We start from the raw sequence: 16,322 nt of genomic DNA, 5'->3' as shown, positions 1-16,322 counted from the left end.
GCGGGGGCGGGGCCGGCGAGCGCGGGGGTGGGGTGTTGCGGGCTGTGTTTACAGCCCGGCACGCGCCGCTTCCGGTTGACGTCTCGGGGCAGACAGGCTCGGAATGGGACCCCGGCTGGGGGCGGGGAGCCGCCGCCAGCCCAGGTTGGCTCGGTCACCCCCGCTCTGAACGACCTTGGCCCGGTTGCTTGCGCTTCCTGGGCCCCAGTTTTATTTGTTGAGCAACTATTCATTGGGCCCTTGCTCTGTGCCTGGCTCTGACCTGGACGAGGGCACAGCCAAGGGGAAACCCGAGACCCATGAGCTGGTGGCAGGGCTGGGGGGGGGGGGGGGGGCGTGTGTCACAAATCCCAAGGACAGATGTACACCTGCAAGTGTGGAGAGTGTACTTCAGGAAGCAGGCACAGGCCCTGGGGACGGTGGGTTAAAAGCTGTCGAGGGGTTTTAATAGATCTGATTCCTTGTCCGCGTTAGAATCGCTGTGGCTGCGGCAGTGTGGAGACCAGATGGTGGAAGAGGGGTCCAGTTCGGATCAGGCCATGTTCTGGGTGTGTCTGGTTCCATGGGAGTCCGCCACTGCTCAGCGGCTTGCCGGCAGAATTGGACTGAATGAAGGGAACTGTCCCACATAGAGGGTGGGGGAGGGCCTGCAATACTCTCTGCGAAGCCCTTCCTGGGTTCGTCGACACTCCCAGGGGTTCTGGCTTTGGTTAGTGGAAGGAGGATGATGGGCGACTGGTGGACAAGGCTTGAAAGGTCCCAAGGTGTGGGGGGTGGTGGAGGCTAAGTGACCGGGATAGCTTCTGGGAGGGAAGTCTGGCACGGTGGCACAGCTTAGTGGCCTCTGAGGGCTAGAGTTGAGAGCTTGGCCCTTTGGCAGGGGGAGGACTCTCAGTGTCCCCCTTTCCAGGTGGGCACCTCAGCCCTGGCAGAAGTTGCTGTCTACTTTGGAAATAAGGTTTCAGACTCTTTTCTGCCACATGAGGATCACTCAGGATCCCCATTTTTTGCAAACTGCCATGGTGCTAGATTCCTGCCCTTACTAAGAATGGGCCCTCACCTTTGCAAAGCATCATAAGCATAAATTAATGGGGGCAAAGTGCTCAGCACGGGGTAGGCAGCTCTGAATGTGGACCACTATCACTATTACCCCTGAGACAGCAACAGGGCATGGTGGAAGGTGAGCAGGCTCTGGGGCCAGACAGACCTGGGTGTCAGTCTTGGCTCCGTCACTTAATGACTGATGCTGGGCAGGTACTCTCTCTTTGAGCTTCGGTTTCCTCATTTGTAGAACAAGATAAGAGTGCGGAGCTCTCCCAGCGCTGCGGTGGGGGATTAATGCCTGTGAGCTGTTCAGCATGGGCCTGGCACTCAGCGCACCACTTCTAGCACTCACCTCTTTGCCTTCATCTGGACCACTCTAGGGGCCTCAAGCCCCATTTTACAGATAAGGAAACTGAGGCTGGAATCTGCACCTTACACTCTTGCCAGTGTTCAAAGCCAGTGGAGAAGAGCAGGCACCCAGTAGGTGTGTTTCTGGCAAGGGAGAGTGGGCGCTGTCCTGGCACGGCTGACTGGGGGCCTTTCTTGCTCAGGGAGGCAGGAAGTATCTTCACTCCTCCCCCAGCCCTCCTCCAGGCACCACTGAGGTACCTGCCCAGGCTTGCCGAGCCCAGAAGGAGCTCTTCCAGGTCAGCCGGCTGACTGGGGTGGGGCAGATGTGGCTGGGGAGTGAAGGTCGCCCTTCTGGCCCCGATGGCCCCCCAGCCAGCTTGTTTTCCCCGGGGGCAGCAGGGAAGAAAAAACAACCTTGTTTTCAGACAGGATCAGCCTGGCTAGAGAGTGGACTTTGGATTTCTTCGCAGGCTCCGATGGGGCCTGACAGCTGGGGCCAGTAGATGGGGGAGGGAGAATAAAAGCCATTTCTGGCAGGCAGTGCCCTCACTTGGGGTCCAGGGAGCTTGAGGGCTTTGCCAAAGCTGGCATAGCCAGTCGATGGAGGGCACAGGGCCCTGGCCTCCCCCGAGTCCCCTGGCCTTCTCCCTACCCCCATTCTTTCAATCACTCCACAGATGTAAGTGTTTATCAGCTATCTACTAGGTGCTTGGCTCTGGGAGCACAAGAATGAATAGGCGAGGAGCCTGCTGCCTCAGGAGGCTTGAGAAGAAGTCTAGACTTGAGGGACACACACCAGGAAGCCATGAACTGTGCCTAGGGTCTTCCTTTATGTTTCAAAGGACCCAATGCTGTCTGACTGAGGGAGCTTGAGATCTAGCCACTGCCTTGCTCTTGACCTCTGTTCCTCTACTCTTCCCCTTACTTGATTCCAGCCAAACTGGGCCTTTGAGCTCCTGGATCATACTCAGCTCTTTGCTGCCTCAGGGCCTTTGCACGTGGTGTTTCCCCTGCCTGGAACCTGAACTGGCTTACTCCCTCACAGTTTGCCTGGTTGGCTCTTGTATTTCAAGTCCTGGCTTAAATGTCTCCTTAGAGAAGCCTTCCTTGACTTCTCTATCAATAATGGGTCTCTCCTATTATTTCATTGCCCCTCAATCCATTCCCCCATAGCACCCCATTTTGTATTTATATGCCTGTTAAACATTTTAGTGTCTTTCCTCACTAGCCTGCGTGCCCCAAGTCTGGTCTTTCACCATTTGATTCCTGTTGCTTGGCTCATTGCCTGTCACATAGTAGCTGCATGATAAATATTTGTTGAATAAATAAATGAATCAGCCAAGATGTTGATAGTAGAACTAGCACCAAATCAGATAGGGCACAGATAAGCACAGAAAAATACACCCCAAGTCCAAAGCTCTGTTAAGAGGAATGTTTAATTAATCAAATATCTGGCCTGTGGAAACAACTGCCCTGGCCCAGGAGCCACAGGGAGCACAGGCTCTTAGGGTTATTTTTCAGTAGGGACATCAGGGGCCTCAGGACTCTCCCTCCTTCCCCAGACAGGGAAGCCGGTAAATTGAATGCAGTGTTGGTTTATGTGTGTGTGTATATGTACATTTGTTATGTGATTCAGCAGAAAGAAATTTAAAATAAGGAAAGAAAGATCACACAGGGTGGGGGTGTCTTCAGGCCCATCTGGGGGCAAGAGACATGAAATCTGGCATGCTGGAGCATTCCTGTCTCTGAGGTGGCAGGGGAGTGTGTTGGTAAAAGGAGCGGCCTGGTTCAAATTCCAGCTTCATTCTCACTTCTCTCCTATGCAGCCTGAGTGGGGTATTTCACCTCTCCCAGCCTCACTTTCCTCTTCTGTAAACTGGGAATGGAAACAGAACCTAACGTAGTAGGTGCTCGGCAAAAGGGGATCTTGGTTGTGGGGCAGAGATTTAATCAGGCTCCTCCAAGACCTCGACTCGCCCTCATAATCACCCAAGTCCTTCACCTCCTTTATTAGTTTTGGCTTCTCACATCCCCTGACAATAGGAAGGTTGTATTCTGGATTCTGGCCTCTGGAAAGGTGTACGACTCATTTTAATGTGGACGGTGGTCAGTTTACCATTTGAGACTCCTAGCCAGCCGCTGCCCTCCCCAGCTGCTTTCTTGATACAGCAGGGTTAACTGGAGAAGTCACTTTCTTCTTGGAAACCCAGTTGTTCAACTGAAAAGTACGTAAAAACAGATCCCCACTTGGCCTGCTTAGAGTTTTGTGTGAGTCAAAAGCCAGGAAAGCACACTGCAGCCTACGAGGCTTTAATCCCGACCCTGAGTCTTGCAAACTTGCCTTCAGCATCTTATGAGCGGCCCTCCCTTCTTTGTGCCTCAGTTTCCCTATCAGTAAAATAGAGAGAGGACTACTGCCTCTTGCGAGAGGGCTGTAAAACTATGTCTTAAGAGTAATTGCTCTGGACGTGGAGCCTGAGAGATGCCTTGAGTTCTGGAAAAGGCTAAAGCCAGCGCTTCGCTTCCCCTGTGAGCACGGCTCCAGGTAAGCTTGGATGCCACCCCAGCTCTTTCCGGGTGGCAGGTAAAGCTGTGCCCTCTGCTGGCCAAGGCAGGAGATAAACCCTGGGAAGTGGGGAGAACCACGGTGGCTCGGGGAGGGATCTCAGAGAGTGGGTAAATGGAAGACGTTGGGTTCCTAGAAGGGTCTATATATCAACAAATTATTAGGAGGGGTAAAGAGTTACGATGTTGGTGCGGTGCTTGGGATGCCGAGGGAAGGACAATCTGCGGTGCGGTCGTTGGTTCCTCCCCTCTGGATTCAGGTCCATTTGGTTTGTCCCAGAGCGCTTGTCGACAACTTCGGAGGGGCCCTGGCGAGGAGCCTCCTGGGAAATGTAGTTCCTAGGCTGGCTTCCCGCACCGCAGCCCGGCACTCTTGGCGACGAGGAGACTCCATTTCCCAAGGTGCCTCGGACGCGGGGGGGCGGAGGGTCGCTGTGGCGTCGGGCCCGGGGCCGAGCCGGGGGCGGGGGCTCCGAGGCCCAGGCGCCCGTGGCCGTGGGCGGTCGTCCGTGAGGCCTGGTCCGGGCCATGTCCGCGTGAGGACGCTGCCACCGCTGCCTCCCTCGCCCTCGCCGCCCCGGCCCGGCCCGGCCCGCCGCGCACCATGGGCTCCATCCTGAGCCGCCGCATCGCGGGCGTGGAGGACATCGACATCCAGGCGAACTCGGCCTATCGCTACCCCCCGAAGTCCGGTGAGCGCGGCCCCCGGCCCCGGGCACGGACTGCGAGGCGCGGGCCGGAACGCGGGTCCGGCGGCGGGCGAGGGGACGGGGCGGCCCGCGCGGGGCCCTCCGCGGAGGGCGGGCTGGGGATCTGCTCGGCCCGCGGCCCTCCCAGCCGCCTGTCTGCCCGGAGCTCCGCGCGCCCGCCTCCCGGACCCCGGGGCGTGGATGGGGCCGCGGGCTGACTGCCCCGTCTCGGCCGGGTGACCTTGGGTCAGTCCTTTCGTCCCTCCGCGCCTCAGCTCTCTCGTCTGCTCACTGGGCAGACTCTCAGTAGGAATCTCCTAGGGCCGGGGGCAGGTTCTAGGCGCGACGCTTGGCTTTTGTGCTTACAAAGTGGTCATTGTCAAAAGAATTGACATCACACCATCGCCAGTTTTGGCTTGCTTTGGTAGCTTGGTGTGAAGACCCGGCCAGTGGTTCTGGACACTCTCTGCCTCATCTGGACAGACGCTTAGCTCTCCTGTGACCTCCTGGCTATGGAGGGGGGGTGGGTGGGTCCGGGGAGTGCCGCTGGGCCCAAGGAGACGATTGGAATTGGTGGGAGAGGGGCTGGGAGTCCTTGCTGGAAAACAGGAGAATGGTTGGAGGGGACCTACCAGGTTGTCTGGTCTCCTTTTTTTGTGGCTGAGAGACTTGAGCCACCAGGGAGGAAGTGACTTTCCCAAGGTCTCAGAGCTGGGTGGAAGCGCGTTTGGGACCAGGAATCTGACTCCCAGATGAGTTGTTCCCCCTCTCTTCTGCTGCCTGTAATGCTGCCTGTGGCCTGACTCCGAACTTTAGCTCCTGTTCCTCACTCTCCGTCTCCTCCTCGGTCATTTGCTGTGGAAAGGAGAGAAGAAAGAGGACAGGGATTTGCACGTCATGGGGACTTTCAGATTGGGTCTCTCTGATCCTGGCTTCTGAAGCACCTGTTCTGCTGCTGTGGTCTTCTAGGCCTCACAGTTGGCCTGCCGGCGTCCCCTAGGCCTCTGAGTGTGGTCCGGGACCACCTGCTCCCATCAGTGGGGAAGCTTGATAAACATGCATTTTCCAGGCCCAGCCTTGGACCTGCTGGCGCCTCGGAACCTGTTGCCCAGGTGAGGCCGATGTCCACCTAGGTTTGAGAACTGTCTTCCCCTGGTTTTGGACGGTGAAAGATGAGTGTCTGGGGCTACTGGAAATAAACGAGGTGGGGACTAGCACGCTTTGGGTGATGCTGACTGGCCGACCTTGCTAGTCAGTGGGGACACTCTTTCTGAGAGCCTTGGCTTGCTCTCAGAAGCCATGAACAAACACCCTAGTCAGCCATGACTAATGGATTGGGGCTGGCACCCAGGTGAATGCCATGGGCCACCTTGGTTTTGCTGCAGGTGACAGCAGTGTTCTGGACCTGTCCAGTCCAAAGGCTGTCCTCTCTGTGTCCTCGTGCCTCAACTACCTTGCTCAGGGAGGGTCAGTCGGAGGCAGGAGGCACTTTAGCAGGGTTTCAGTATGTTTCTCCAAGGCAGACTGGGGACAGCAGGGGGTTTGAGGCAATTTTAGAGGGTGCCCCCATGGACTGCTCAATCGCTTTATGAGAAAGTTGGTTTCTTTTCAAGTCTCTGTCAATTTTGTGGGTTGTATCAAGGAGAAAGAAGCACTGGGTGCCAGTTTTTTTTTTTTTTAACATCTCTGTAACGCCGTCCAGTTTTTTTCCAGCTTTCTTGAGATATAATTGACATATAACGTTGTGGAAGTTTAAGGTGTGCAGCGTGATGATTTGATATATGTATCTATTGGGAAGTGATTACCACAATAAGGTTAGTTAACACATCCGTCACCTCACAGTTAACTTTATTTTTTTTGGTAGTGAGAACTTTTAAGATCTCTTGTCAGAACTTTAAGCGTGTGCTGCAACAGTAGCTTGAATTTAATAACCTTTACTTTGTTTTCATTGTATTTACTTATTTAACTCCTAACAGCTTTATTGAGGTATAATTCATGTGCCACACAACTTATCCATTGAAACCATATGACTTGTTGATTTTTAGTACATTTATAGAATTGTGCAGCCATCAGCACAGTTGTAGACATTTCTGTCAGCCCCCAACGTTTCCTTGTACCTCTTTGCAGTCTGTCCCTACCCCGACTCCGTCACTAATCTGCTTTCTGTCTTTAAAATTTGCCCTTTCTGGACATTTCATATAAATGGAACTATGCAACATGTCCTCTTTTTGCGTCTGGCTTCTTTCACTCAGTGTGATGTTTTCGAGGTTCGTCCATGTTGCAGCGCGTGTCTGTACTTTATTGTAAGGATGTAGTACATTTTATTTATCTGTTTACCAGCTGAGGAACATTTGGATTGTTTGCGCTTTTTGGCTCTTACGCATAATGCTGCTCTGGACATCCGTGTGGCCCTGCTGAGTTCTTTGGGCTATTCACCTAGGAGTGGAATTGCTGGGTCCTCTGGTAACTCTGTGTTTAAGCTTTTGAGGAACTTTTAGACTGTTTTCCACAGTGGCCGCCCCATTTTACATTTATTCCTACCAGCAGCGTATGAAGGTTCTGATTTCTCTGCATCCTCGTTAACATTTATTGTTGTCTGTCTTTTTAATTATAGCCGTGCTAGTGGGTGTGAAGTCCTAGCTCACTCTGGTTTTGATTTGCATTTTCCTGATGACTGATGGTGTTGAACCTCTTTTCATGTGCTTATTAGCCATTTGTATATCTTGTGTGTGCGTGTAAGAAGTGTCTTTTTTAGCCTTTTATTCAGTTTTTAAACTTGGATCGTCTATTCTCTTATTGAGTTATGTGAGTTTTTTATGTGTTCTGGATACAGCTCCTTTATCAGTCCTGTGATTTGCAAATATTTCCTCCCAGTCTGTGGCTTGTCTTTTCATTTTCTTAATGGTGTCTTTTTGAGGAGCAAAAGTCTTAAATTTTGGTGAAGTTCAGTTTATCAGCTTTTCCTTTTGATGGTTGATGTTTTTGGAGTTATGTCTGAGAGATCTTTGCCTAGCCCACAGTCACAAAAATTTTCTTCTGTTTTTTTTCTTAGAAATTTTATAGTTTTCGCTCATACATTTAGGTCTGTGAACCATTTTGAGTTCATTTTTTTCAGGTATGGTTTGAGTAAAGATCTAAGGTCATTTTTTTGCATATGGAGTATTTATTTTGACGTGATTTGTTGAAAAGACTGTTCTTTCCCCATCAGATTGCCTGTGCACCTTTGTCAAACATCAGTTGACCGTTAGTGTGAGGGTTTATTTCTGCACTCCCTTGCCCCCGTCACACAGCTGGCCGGTCCCCAGCTGAGGGTCAAAGCACATGTCAGGACACCACGGCCAGGCTCTTAAAGAGAAGGTGGTGTCCGACATGCAGGAGAGAGCCCGGAGCGCAGTGGGCACCCGCACGGGGGGCCTGGCCCTCTGCTGCCACGCTTAGTCCTCCTACACTGTTGGTACTGTCGTGTGTTCAGAGCCGTGCCCCCCGGCCTGCCCTCATGTTTGAGGGAGGTCATGCTGGGACCAGGTCACCCAAGAGAAGTGTCAGATGGAGGGGCAGTCAGCCCTGTGACCCACCAAGCCCGGGAGGGGACTGTGCAGCCCTAAACCTTTTGCATATCAGGTGCGTGTACTTTCAGAGCACGTTCACCGCCTTTATCTTATTGGAGCTTTGCCGTGTCCTTGTGACACCAGACTTTTGTCCTCTTTGGTGGAGGAACTGGAAATCAGACTGAGTTTGTCTCCAAGCACCTGGGCCTGGTGCATAGTAGGCATTTAATAAGTGCTTGTGCAGCATTTTTATTGGAGAAAGCAAACCCCTCTCTCTAGTGTACAAGCTGCTCAGACTGGGCTGCCTCACATCCCTTGGGTGTCAGGCGGGGGTCTGAGAACCCCTGGGTCTGCCGCTGTCTGATGGAGGGGCCCAGGGCGTGTGCTCGACTTGCATGTGTGCTTTTGTGTTGATGGCAGTCTAGAAATATCTGCTGGTGAGCGCTGCCGGGCACTCACACTCCACACTCGTGTTGGGTTTACTCTTTCCGGAGTAGGGCCTTGCCCACTCTGACTTATTTGGCGCCTGAAGAAAAGATCCGAGGCAGGTGTTCTAGACAGGGGACAACATTGTGTGTCACTGAGGGTGTCGTCTGTCACTGGGGGCAGTCTGAGTTTGTGGGCCATCACTGTCCTGAGAGTGTGAGCTTGCACTCTGAGACCCATGCATTGGTGGCAGTGGGATGGGGAGGTGGGGACAAGGGGCTCCACCTGCACACAGCGGTTTCCCCTTCCCGTGCCAAGACCTGCACCACCAGCGCTGGCATCGTGAGCAGAGATTCGGCTTCCCCAAGTGTCACCCCTGCCAGTCACATCAGAAGGAGTTCTGTGCTTCTGCTCCTGGTAACTTGGTTTGGATTTTATCGTTGTAGGAGCTGTATAAATAAGCTGTATTTTCCCAGCTTCAGCTGTTACATTTTAGGTAAAAACAACAACAGGACAACAGCTACAGAACAACTTTAAGTCGGCCGTGGGGGCGGGCAGCTGAGAACCTGTCGCCCAGAGCAGCGGCCCTGGTGGCTTGGCTTCAGGAGCCTGCCCGGGGCCCTGGGGCCCTGTGGCCACTGGAAGCCTCGATGTTGCAGTGTCGCCTGCCCTCGGGGTTTGAGAGGGCCCTGGAGCTCTGCGTGTTTGTCTCCGAGGTCCCCGCATCGGTCACTCAGTTCTGGGTGTGTCAGGGCGCCTTGACCTCGGGGACCTCGCGTAGATTCTCTGGGAGTTGCTGAGAAACCATCATTTTCCGATGACTCAAAAGTCACCTGGCTCTACATCTGCTCCTGCCTGCCTCGCCCTCCTCGGGCTCTGCGGAACTGTCACATCTGCCTGCTCTACGTTTCGGAAATGTGACAAAGGCTCTCTTGGCCCCTCGAGCTTGCACCCCTGCAGCCTGCTCAGCCGTGTTCCAGATAGAGAAAGCCAAGCTCGGGCTGCTCGGTGGGCCCCGGGCCGCTGGGGACGTGGCTGTTGCCATCCGTAGTCGGCCATGGTGCCAAGGGCCCGGTTGGCCGGGATAAAGGGGCGTGTGTGTGTCTTTTCTTCCTCGCAGCCGCGGTGGACTGTCCTGTGTGTACAACACACCCTTCCACAAACTCGGGCGGGGAAGTTGGAGATCAGTTTAGCACGGTGATGATTTGTCCCCCGCTACCCTCAGCCTGTAGAGGTATGGTGGGAGGAGCACTGGACTCCGAGCCCTGAGGCCCAGTCTGGCCCTCGCTCTGCCAATGACTTACCTTGTGGCCTTGAGCCAGTTTTCTTGTTCTCGGGCCCCAGTTTCCCTGACCGCACCCGGGTTAGCTTCTGTCCCCAGGCCTTTTGCAGTTGTGACTCTGTGAGCCCATGTGAACTGGCAGGGAGGGACCAAGCCCTGGCCCTAGGCCAGCTGAGCTTGTGACTTTCAGTGGACCCGGAAGTTTCCTGGAGAACGTCCTGGACTTCCTGGATGACCCCAGTGGGTGGTGAGCACTGCTGCCTGCCTCACCTCCCAAACCCAGTGCTCCTGGGCCAGACGTTTGCGTGGCGCCATGTTCCACCTGGCGGTTCCCGTGTGCATTTTTGTGTGGTCATACACAGTCATCCAGCCCAAGTTTCTGTATTGTCTCATAAAATGCAGGGCAATCGTGTCACAGACACCACCCCTGCGGCGCCTGCTAAAGAACTGTGAAACTGTTCACTCTGCCAGCTGCCCCCGGCTGCCCAGCTCCTCAGAGGTGGGGGGACCCAGGCAGCCCTGACCTGTGCCCTGAGGGAGAGTGACCGTCTCAGCAGGATGGGGTCGGAGGAGGGGTGAGGCCCATGCCCCTCTGCTCTTAGCAGAAAGGCCGATGGTGGGGAACAGCAAGGGAGAGGGGTTGTCTGTTCTCTAGTAAGAAACTGGTTGGCTGCTTTCTCCTGGAGCTGGGTGAGGAGGCGAGAGGCTTGTGGAACGCCTGACGTTGGAGCCTCTATGTCTAAAAGAAGACCTAAGGCTGCTGAGAAAGAACACCTTTTTCTCAGTCTTTTCATCCCGCTCCATATCCACTTGGGCCCTCCCCTTGGTCATGGACGCTGGGCATGCTCGGGGCCGGCCTCCCGAGGTGGGCAGACCACGTGCTGGCTCGGCTGCTCCCTTCATGCCCCCTTCTGACAGGGATCTCCTGTCCCACGTGATCTCCCTGAGTGACCGACTTCTGGTGCCTTCAGGGGAAATCAAAAGAAGGCATTGTATTCACTTCACTGCTTTAAAAAATGTGTCTGTGTGTACACACAGATATATTTAAAATTGAAGTGTGACATTTAAAAAATGTGCACATCATAAGCGTCCAGCTTGATGAATGGTCACATGGTCAACATGTTCAAGAAATAGAACAGCCGCAGCCCCCTGCTGCCCCTTCCCCGTCTCTGCCTCCCTGCTCCCTGGGGAACGCCCTCTCCACTCCACCAGAGTTGAGTTTTGCCTTGTGAAAGATGACACGAGTAGAGCTATGTATTTTAAGAGTAGGAGCCATTTCAGAGGAAGTGCCTTGCACGTCTTGTTTTCTTTATCTTCCAAAGTGGGCCAAACGGCCAACATTCCAGAAGTCAGTAAGGATGAGAATATCCTGTCTGTGAGAACTGATGGCGGCGGGCTTGGCTGCTGACCGGATCACTGACAATCGCTGAGGTCCAAGTCTAGCCTTCTGCCTGAGGACCGAACCTCAGCCCCGGTATGAAGCACAAACCCAGCCTTACCTGATGGAGCACGAGTGAACTGTTCCTTAATGTGGCTCACCTCATCCTCCCTTTCTCCCATGAAAACCCTGAGCCCGTCTCCTGTAATCAGGACACTATTTGGGTTTCTACCTGAATCTGTGCTCCCCGAATTGCAGTTCTTTGATCCCAAATAAATGCTTTGCCTCTTAAACGGGTTTCCGTTTTTGTGGGCTGACAGCCTGTTTCTGAACTTGATATAAATGGAACTGGACCCTCTTCCCTTGACGTTCAGTGAGGACAGGCCCCGACAGTGTTCGGGGCAGTGGTTGATTTCGTCTCTTTGCTCCAGTGTCTGTTGATGCCACTGTGTGTCATCTGTTCACATGGAGGGCTGTTGGGGGAATTTCCACTTGGGGCTCTCATGAGAAATGCTACCATGGATGCTCTTGTGACTGGCTTCCGTACCCATGAGTCTGATTTCTGTGGGTCCTTTTTTTTTTCACTTTTTAAAAATTGTGGGGGCTGGCCTGGTGGAGCAACTATTTAGTTTGCACCCTGTGCTTTGGCGGCCCGGGGTTGCCAATTCGGACCCCTGGCGTGGATCTATGCACTGCTTATCAAGCCATGCTGTGGCAGGAGTCCCATATATAAAGTAGAGGAAGATGGGCATGGATGTTAACTCAGGGCCAATCTTTCTCAGCAAAAAAAAAAAAAAAGAAAGAAAGAAAAAAAAAGATTGTCAGCAGATGTTAGCTCAGGGCTAATCTTCCTCAAAAACAAATTGTGGTAAAATGCACGTAACAATGACTGTCTTACCCATTTTCAGTGTACAGTTCAGTGGCATTAAGTACGTTCACATTGTTGTGCACCATTACCACCGTCCATTCCTATAACATTTCCTCTTGTGAAACTGAAACTCATAATCATTAAACACCAGCTCCCCATTACCCCTCCCCTAGCCCCCTCAGTCACCACCCTACTTTGTGATTTTGACTCCCCCAGCACCTCATCTCTTTGGGTCCATTTTTGTCCGTGGCGGTGGGATCTGGGGCCATCGAGTGCACGTGTGCGGCTTCAGCAGGTTTTACAGTTTGCTGGAGGGTTGAACCAGTTCACACTCCCCCCAGCAGAGCACGAGGATTCCCATCGCTCTGCATTCTCACCGGCACCAGGTAGTGTCACGTATGGGTGTTTTATTTTGTTGTTTTTCTTTTTAATCTGGCCGTGGCTATCTCTTTGTAGTTTTCATTTACTTTTCCCTGATGACCGGTGAGGTTGGGCACCTTTTCGAGTGTAAGTTGCCATTCATTTCTCTTCCTCTTTTTGTGAGGTGGCTGTTAGTCTAATGCATGTTCTTTGTGGTGGGTTGTCTCTCTTTTCTCGCTAATTGGCAGGAATTCCTTCCTGAGAGCTTTTCATTACATTTTGAATTCTTTGGAACTTGGCCTTCGCTGCGGCGTGAATGGAAACTAGCTTAGGCAAGAAATGGGATGCACTGGAAGCATGGGGGTGGTCTCTGGAACCCAAGAGGGGGAACCAGGAAGTGGAAGCCGTCAGAACACAGGGCCCCAGTTCCCTGCTGGCCTCAACGTCATGCTGCTGTGATGTGTAGAGCCGACTGCTGCCCATGAGGGGCCTTCAAGGACCAAGTCCCATGGTCCTTGTCCAGTTCCGTCGGGGAGGGAGTCAGAGTATCAGCCCAGCACGGTCAGGTGTCCACCTTGACCACCCACCTGTCCAGGAAGTGGGAGCTGCGTGCTCCAGTGGCAGCTGGGGTCCACCCCATGGGTGATGGAGGGTGTTTCCAGAAAAGTGGTGTAAGCTGGGGAGGACCCCTCCCCCCAGAAAAGGTGGCTACAACACCTTACAGGAGCTCAGTGACCCAGGGTCTTTGCTTGGTCAGACTTAGTCTCCCCACCTAGCTGGGGCTGAGAGCTTTTTTTTAAATGTGGTACCAGCTGTGGTAAGGTTTTCACCTGGAGGGAGGCTGGGAAACACACTTTCATCAGGTGCCCTCTCACCCGTGCAACGCTCCTTTGCACAACCAGCTCCTTTTAGCCAGAGGTGTCCTCTAATCTCTAGTGTGCAGATAGATTAAGATTCCAGCCAGTGCTCTTCCCTGAGGCCTCCTGGTTACAGAGGGGGGCGCCGAGGCCCGCAGAGGGTGGGTCACCAGGTCTGAGTGGTGAGCAGAGGCCATTTTGTGCTCATGTGACCTCGGCCTCAGTGAGCAGGGTGATTGAGCTGGGTTGGACGCCCCCTGGGGTCAGTCTCTTCTGTCTCTTCAGGAACAGGCTTGCAGGCTGTGGGCTGCTGGCCTCCCACCTGGCGGCCTGGAGATGCTCTGCTGAGATCTGCGCTCTCCGTGGGCTGCGATGTTCTGATCGCGGGTTGGTCAGGCTCAGCTGGGGCTTAGCAGCCGCACGCCATGGATTCAGGAAACTGATAATCAGAAACATCTGTCCCAGTGTAGAAGGAGAGGGATTTTTGGCCGGTGGAATCAGTGAGCTGTTCCCAGCCCGTACAGACGCCCTCTCGCCTTTCCCGCTCCTCCTCCACGGGGGTGGGAGTGATGACGGGTGGCTGAGCGAAATCCACACCCGGTGTCCCAGGTTGTGTTTCTTAGGAGGAGGCACGCATGGTGTCTCTGTTAAGGTCGTGGTCTACCTGGCAGGCATGTTGTCATTTATAATAAGAGATATATAGGATTTGGTCTTCACCTGTTTCTGGCAGAGAGCTCCTAAAACCCTTGGAATTTCCTAAGTGATGAGTGATAAAAGTGAAGTGGATGTCTTTGATATTCATAATAAAGCCCTTTGAATCACAGCAGAGTTTGTGTTAATGAATGACTTTTGGAAAGTACCTAAGGGTGGAGGCTAGTTGCCAGGGGAGCCAACCATGTGATTAGAGGGTTGAAGCTGTCAGCCCTGCCCCCTGACCTGTCGAGAGGGGCAGGACTGGAGATCCAGATGAGCACCAATGGCCAGCGATTAAACAGTCATGCCTGGTAATGCAGCCTCCATCCAAATCCACAAGGGTGGGTTTGGAGAGCTTGGGGGTGGTAAACACATCAGACGCTGGGAAAGTGGCTTACCTGGAGAGGGATGGGAGCTCTCTGGCCCTTCCCACGTGCCTTGCCCTGTGCATCTCCTCCATCGGGCTGTTCCTGAGTCGCATCCCTTTATAATAAACTGGCAATCTAGTAAGGGAACTGTTTTCCTGAGGCCTGCGAGCAGCTCTAGCAAGTTCATTGAACCTGAGGACGGGGTCATGGGAACCTCTGATCTATAGCCAGAAGCACAGATGACAACCTGGACTTAAGATCGGCATCTGAAGTGGAGGGGAGGAGGGCCAGTCCTGTGGCAGTGAGCCCATAACCCGTGGGATCTAACTGTGTCTCCGGGTAGATAGTGTCAGAATTGAGCTAAATTTGTAGGCTGACCACCTGGTCAGTGTCCACTGAGAATTGGAGAAGTGCTTGGTGGTGTTGAAAAAAACACACATTGGCCTGGCCAGTTGAGAATGCGTGCTCTGGCGTCAGCACGGGTTTTCAGTGAGGACACCGCCTCTCACTGCTGTGTGGCCTGACTGCTGATTAGCTGACTGCTCTGTGCCTCAGTATCCTTGACTGTTGAATAGTATTCCCAGTGTCATCCACCTTCCTTCATTTGGCGAATTTTTTTGTTGAGCTCCTACTGTGTGCAGGCCAAGGTGGTGGTCACTGTGGGTATGGGACAGTGCACAAACCTATGACCCTTGGTCTTGGCAGGGGGAGGACAGAGTGTAAACCCACCAACATTCAAGGAAAACCAGTGACCATACCGTCCAGAGAGTCGGGGCAGGAGGATTTGCTAGCGGGTGTGCGGATGGCCCTGCAGGGGGGTCCTGGGAGGCCTGACCTCAGAGTCACAGCGGGGAGCAGCCCATTGGGCCAGAGGGAATGGAGGGAGCTCTGGGAAACAGGCCAGGAAGGCGTTGCGAGGCAAGGTGGCCTCGGGGAGCAGAATCACTGGTTTGTAGAGTGGTGAGCGGGCACCAGGCCCTTGGGTTGAGGCTTGGCATCTGGAGTGTGAGGAGGGAGCCAGGGTTGCCTAGAACTGTGCTGGAAAGGGCGCCGAGTCAGGCCCTTGGACTCCACGCGACAGACAGGTCTCGGGCTTCATGGGGCTCCTGGGGATGCAGTCACCCCCTCCCCAAGACGCAAGCCCTGCTCCCCAGGTCGGAGAGAGATGAGGGTCACCTGCGTAAGTCCATACGTGGTCCCCATGCTGGGGGTGCAGAGGGAAGGCCTTTCTGAGCGATGCACGGGTGAGCCAAGGCCAGTCGGGGTGTGTAGCTCGTGGGCAGAGACCTGGAGGCTGGAAGCACAGGTGTGCCTCGGCGGGTGGGGAAGGAAGCCTGGTGCTGCCGAGAATCGCCGTGGGAGGTGAGAGGGTCTCCAGGGCCAGGAGTCAGGCGCTGATGGGGGGCACTGAAGGGGTTAAGGGGTCGAGTTCGGATGTTCCATTTTCATTTTAAGCGGCTCCCTCCAGGACTGTGAAGAGGTCCCTCAGGGCCACCTGGAGCAGCAGCCTGGTCTGAGGAGCTGCCCCCCAACCAAGGCAGCTCCACCTCTGATGATGTCTCTTCCTTCAGCTCTTGGGTGAGACCAGGAACCGGTGGAGCCATGAAGCTGCCCTGTGGCCGTGGCAGTTGTGGTGGCTGTCCCCGCAGTGATGCTGGGTGGCACCCGGCCTGCCCAGCTTCTTTCTGTTGTGGGTGTCCCAGAGGCTAGTGGGTTTGGGTGCAAATGCTTCTCAAGGGTCCAGACCTGGGACCTCACACCCAAGGGGTCTGTGTAGTCCATTTGGGCTTGTATAACAGACCACCACAGACTGGATGGCTTGTAGACAGCAGGAGTTTATTTCTCACAGTCCTGGGGGCTGGGAAGTCCAAGGTCAGGGTGCCAGCACATTGG

General features: G+C 54.0%; 1 protein-coding gene across 23 annotated transcripts in view; it reads left to right on the top strand.

Annotated features, from left to right (window-relative positions):
* Window positions 1-4,375: 4,375 nt before the first annotated feature.
* MGRN1 (mahogunin ring finger 1) overlaps window positions 4,376-16,322 on the top strand; it is a 48,557-nt gene continuing 36,610 nt past the window's right edge. For 7 of the 23 annotated variants that reach the window (XR_011524911.1, XR_011524909.1, XR_011524908.1 and 4 more), the window contains exon 1: window positions 4,390-4,652. Coding sequence is in view for 18 of the 23 variants with exons in the window: in XM_070568573.1 (XP_070424674.1) it covers window positions 4,565-4,652 (88 nt within the window). In the remaining 5 variants the exon portion in view is untranslated. Of the gene's footprint in view, window positions 4,653-16,322 lie in introns of all 23 variants that reach the window. The other 16 variants (XM_070568569.1, XM_070568575.1, XM_070568571.1 and 13 more) reach the window with 6 other exon arrangements.

Source organism: Equus przewalskii, chromosome 12 (assembly GCF_037783145.1).
Source record: "Equus przewalskii isolate Varuska chromosome 12, EquPr2, whole genome shotgun sequence".
In the NCBI taxonomy this organism is placed as follows: Eukaryota; Metazoa; Chordata; class Mammalia; order Perissodactyla; family Equidae; genus Equus; species Equus przewalskii.
Note: the sequence above shows the minus strand (reverse complement) of the source record. Positions and strands in the feature narration are given on the sequence as shown.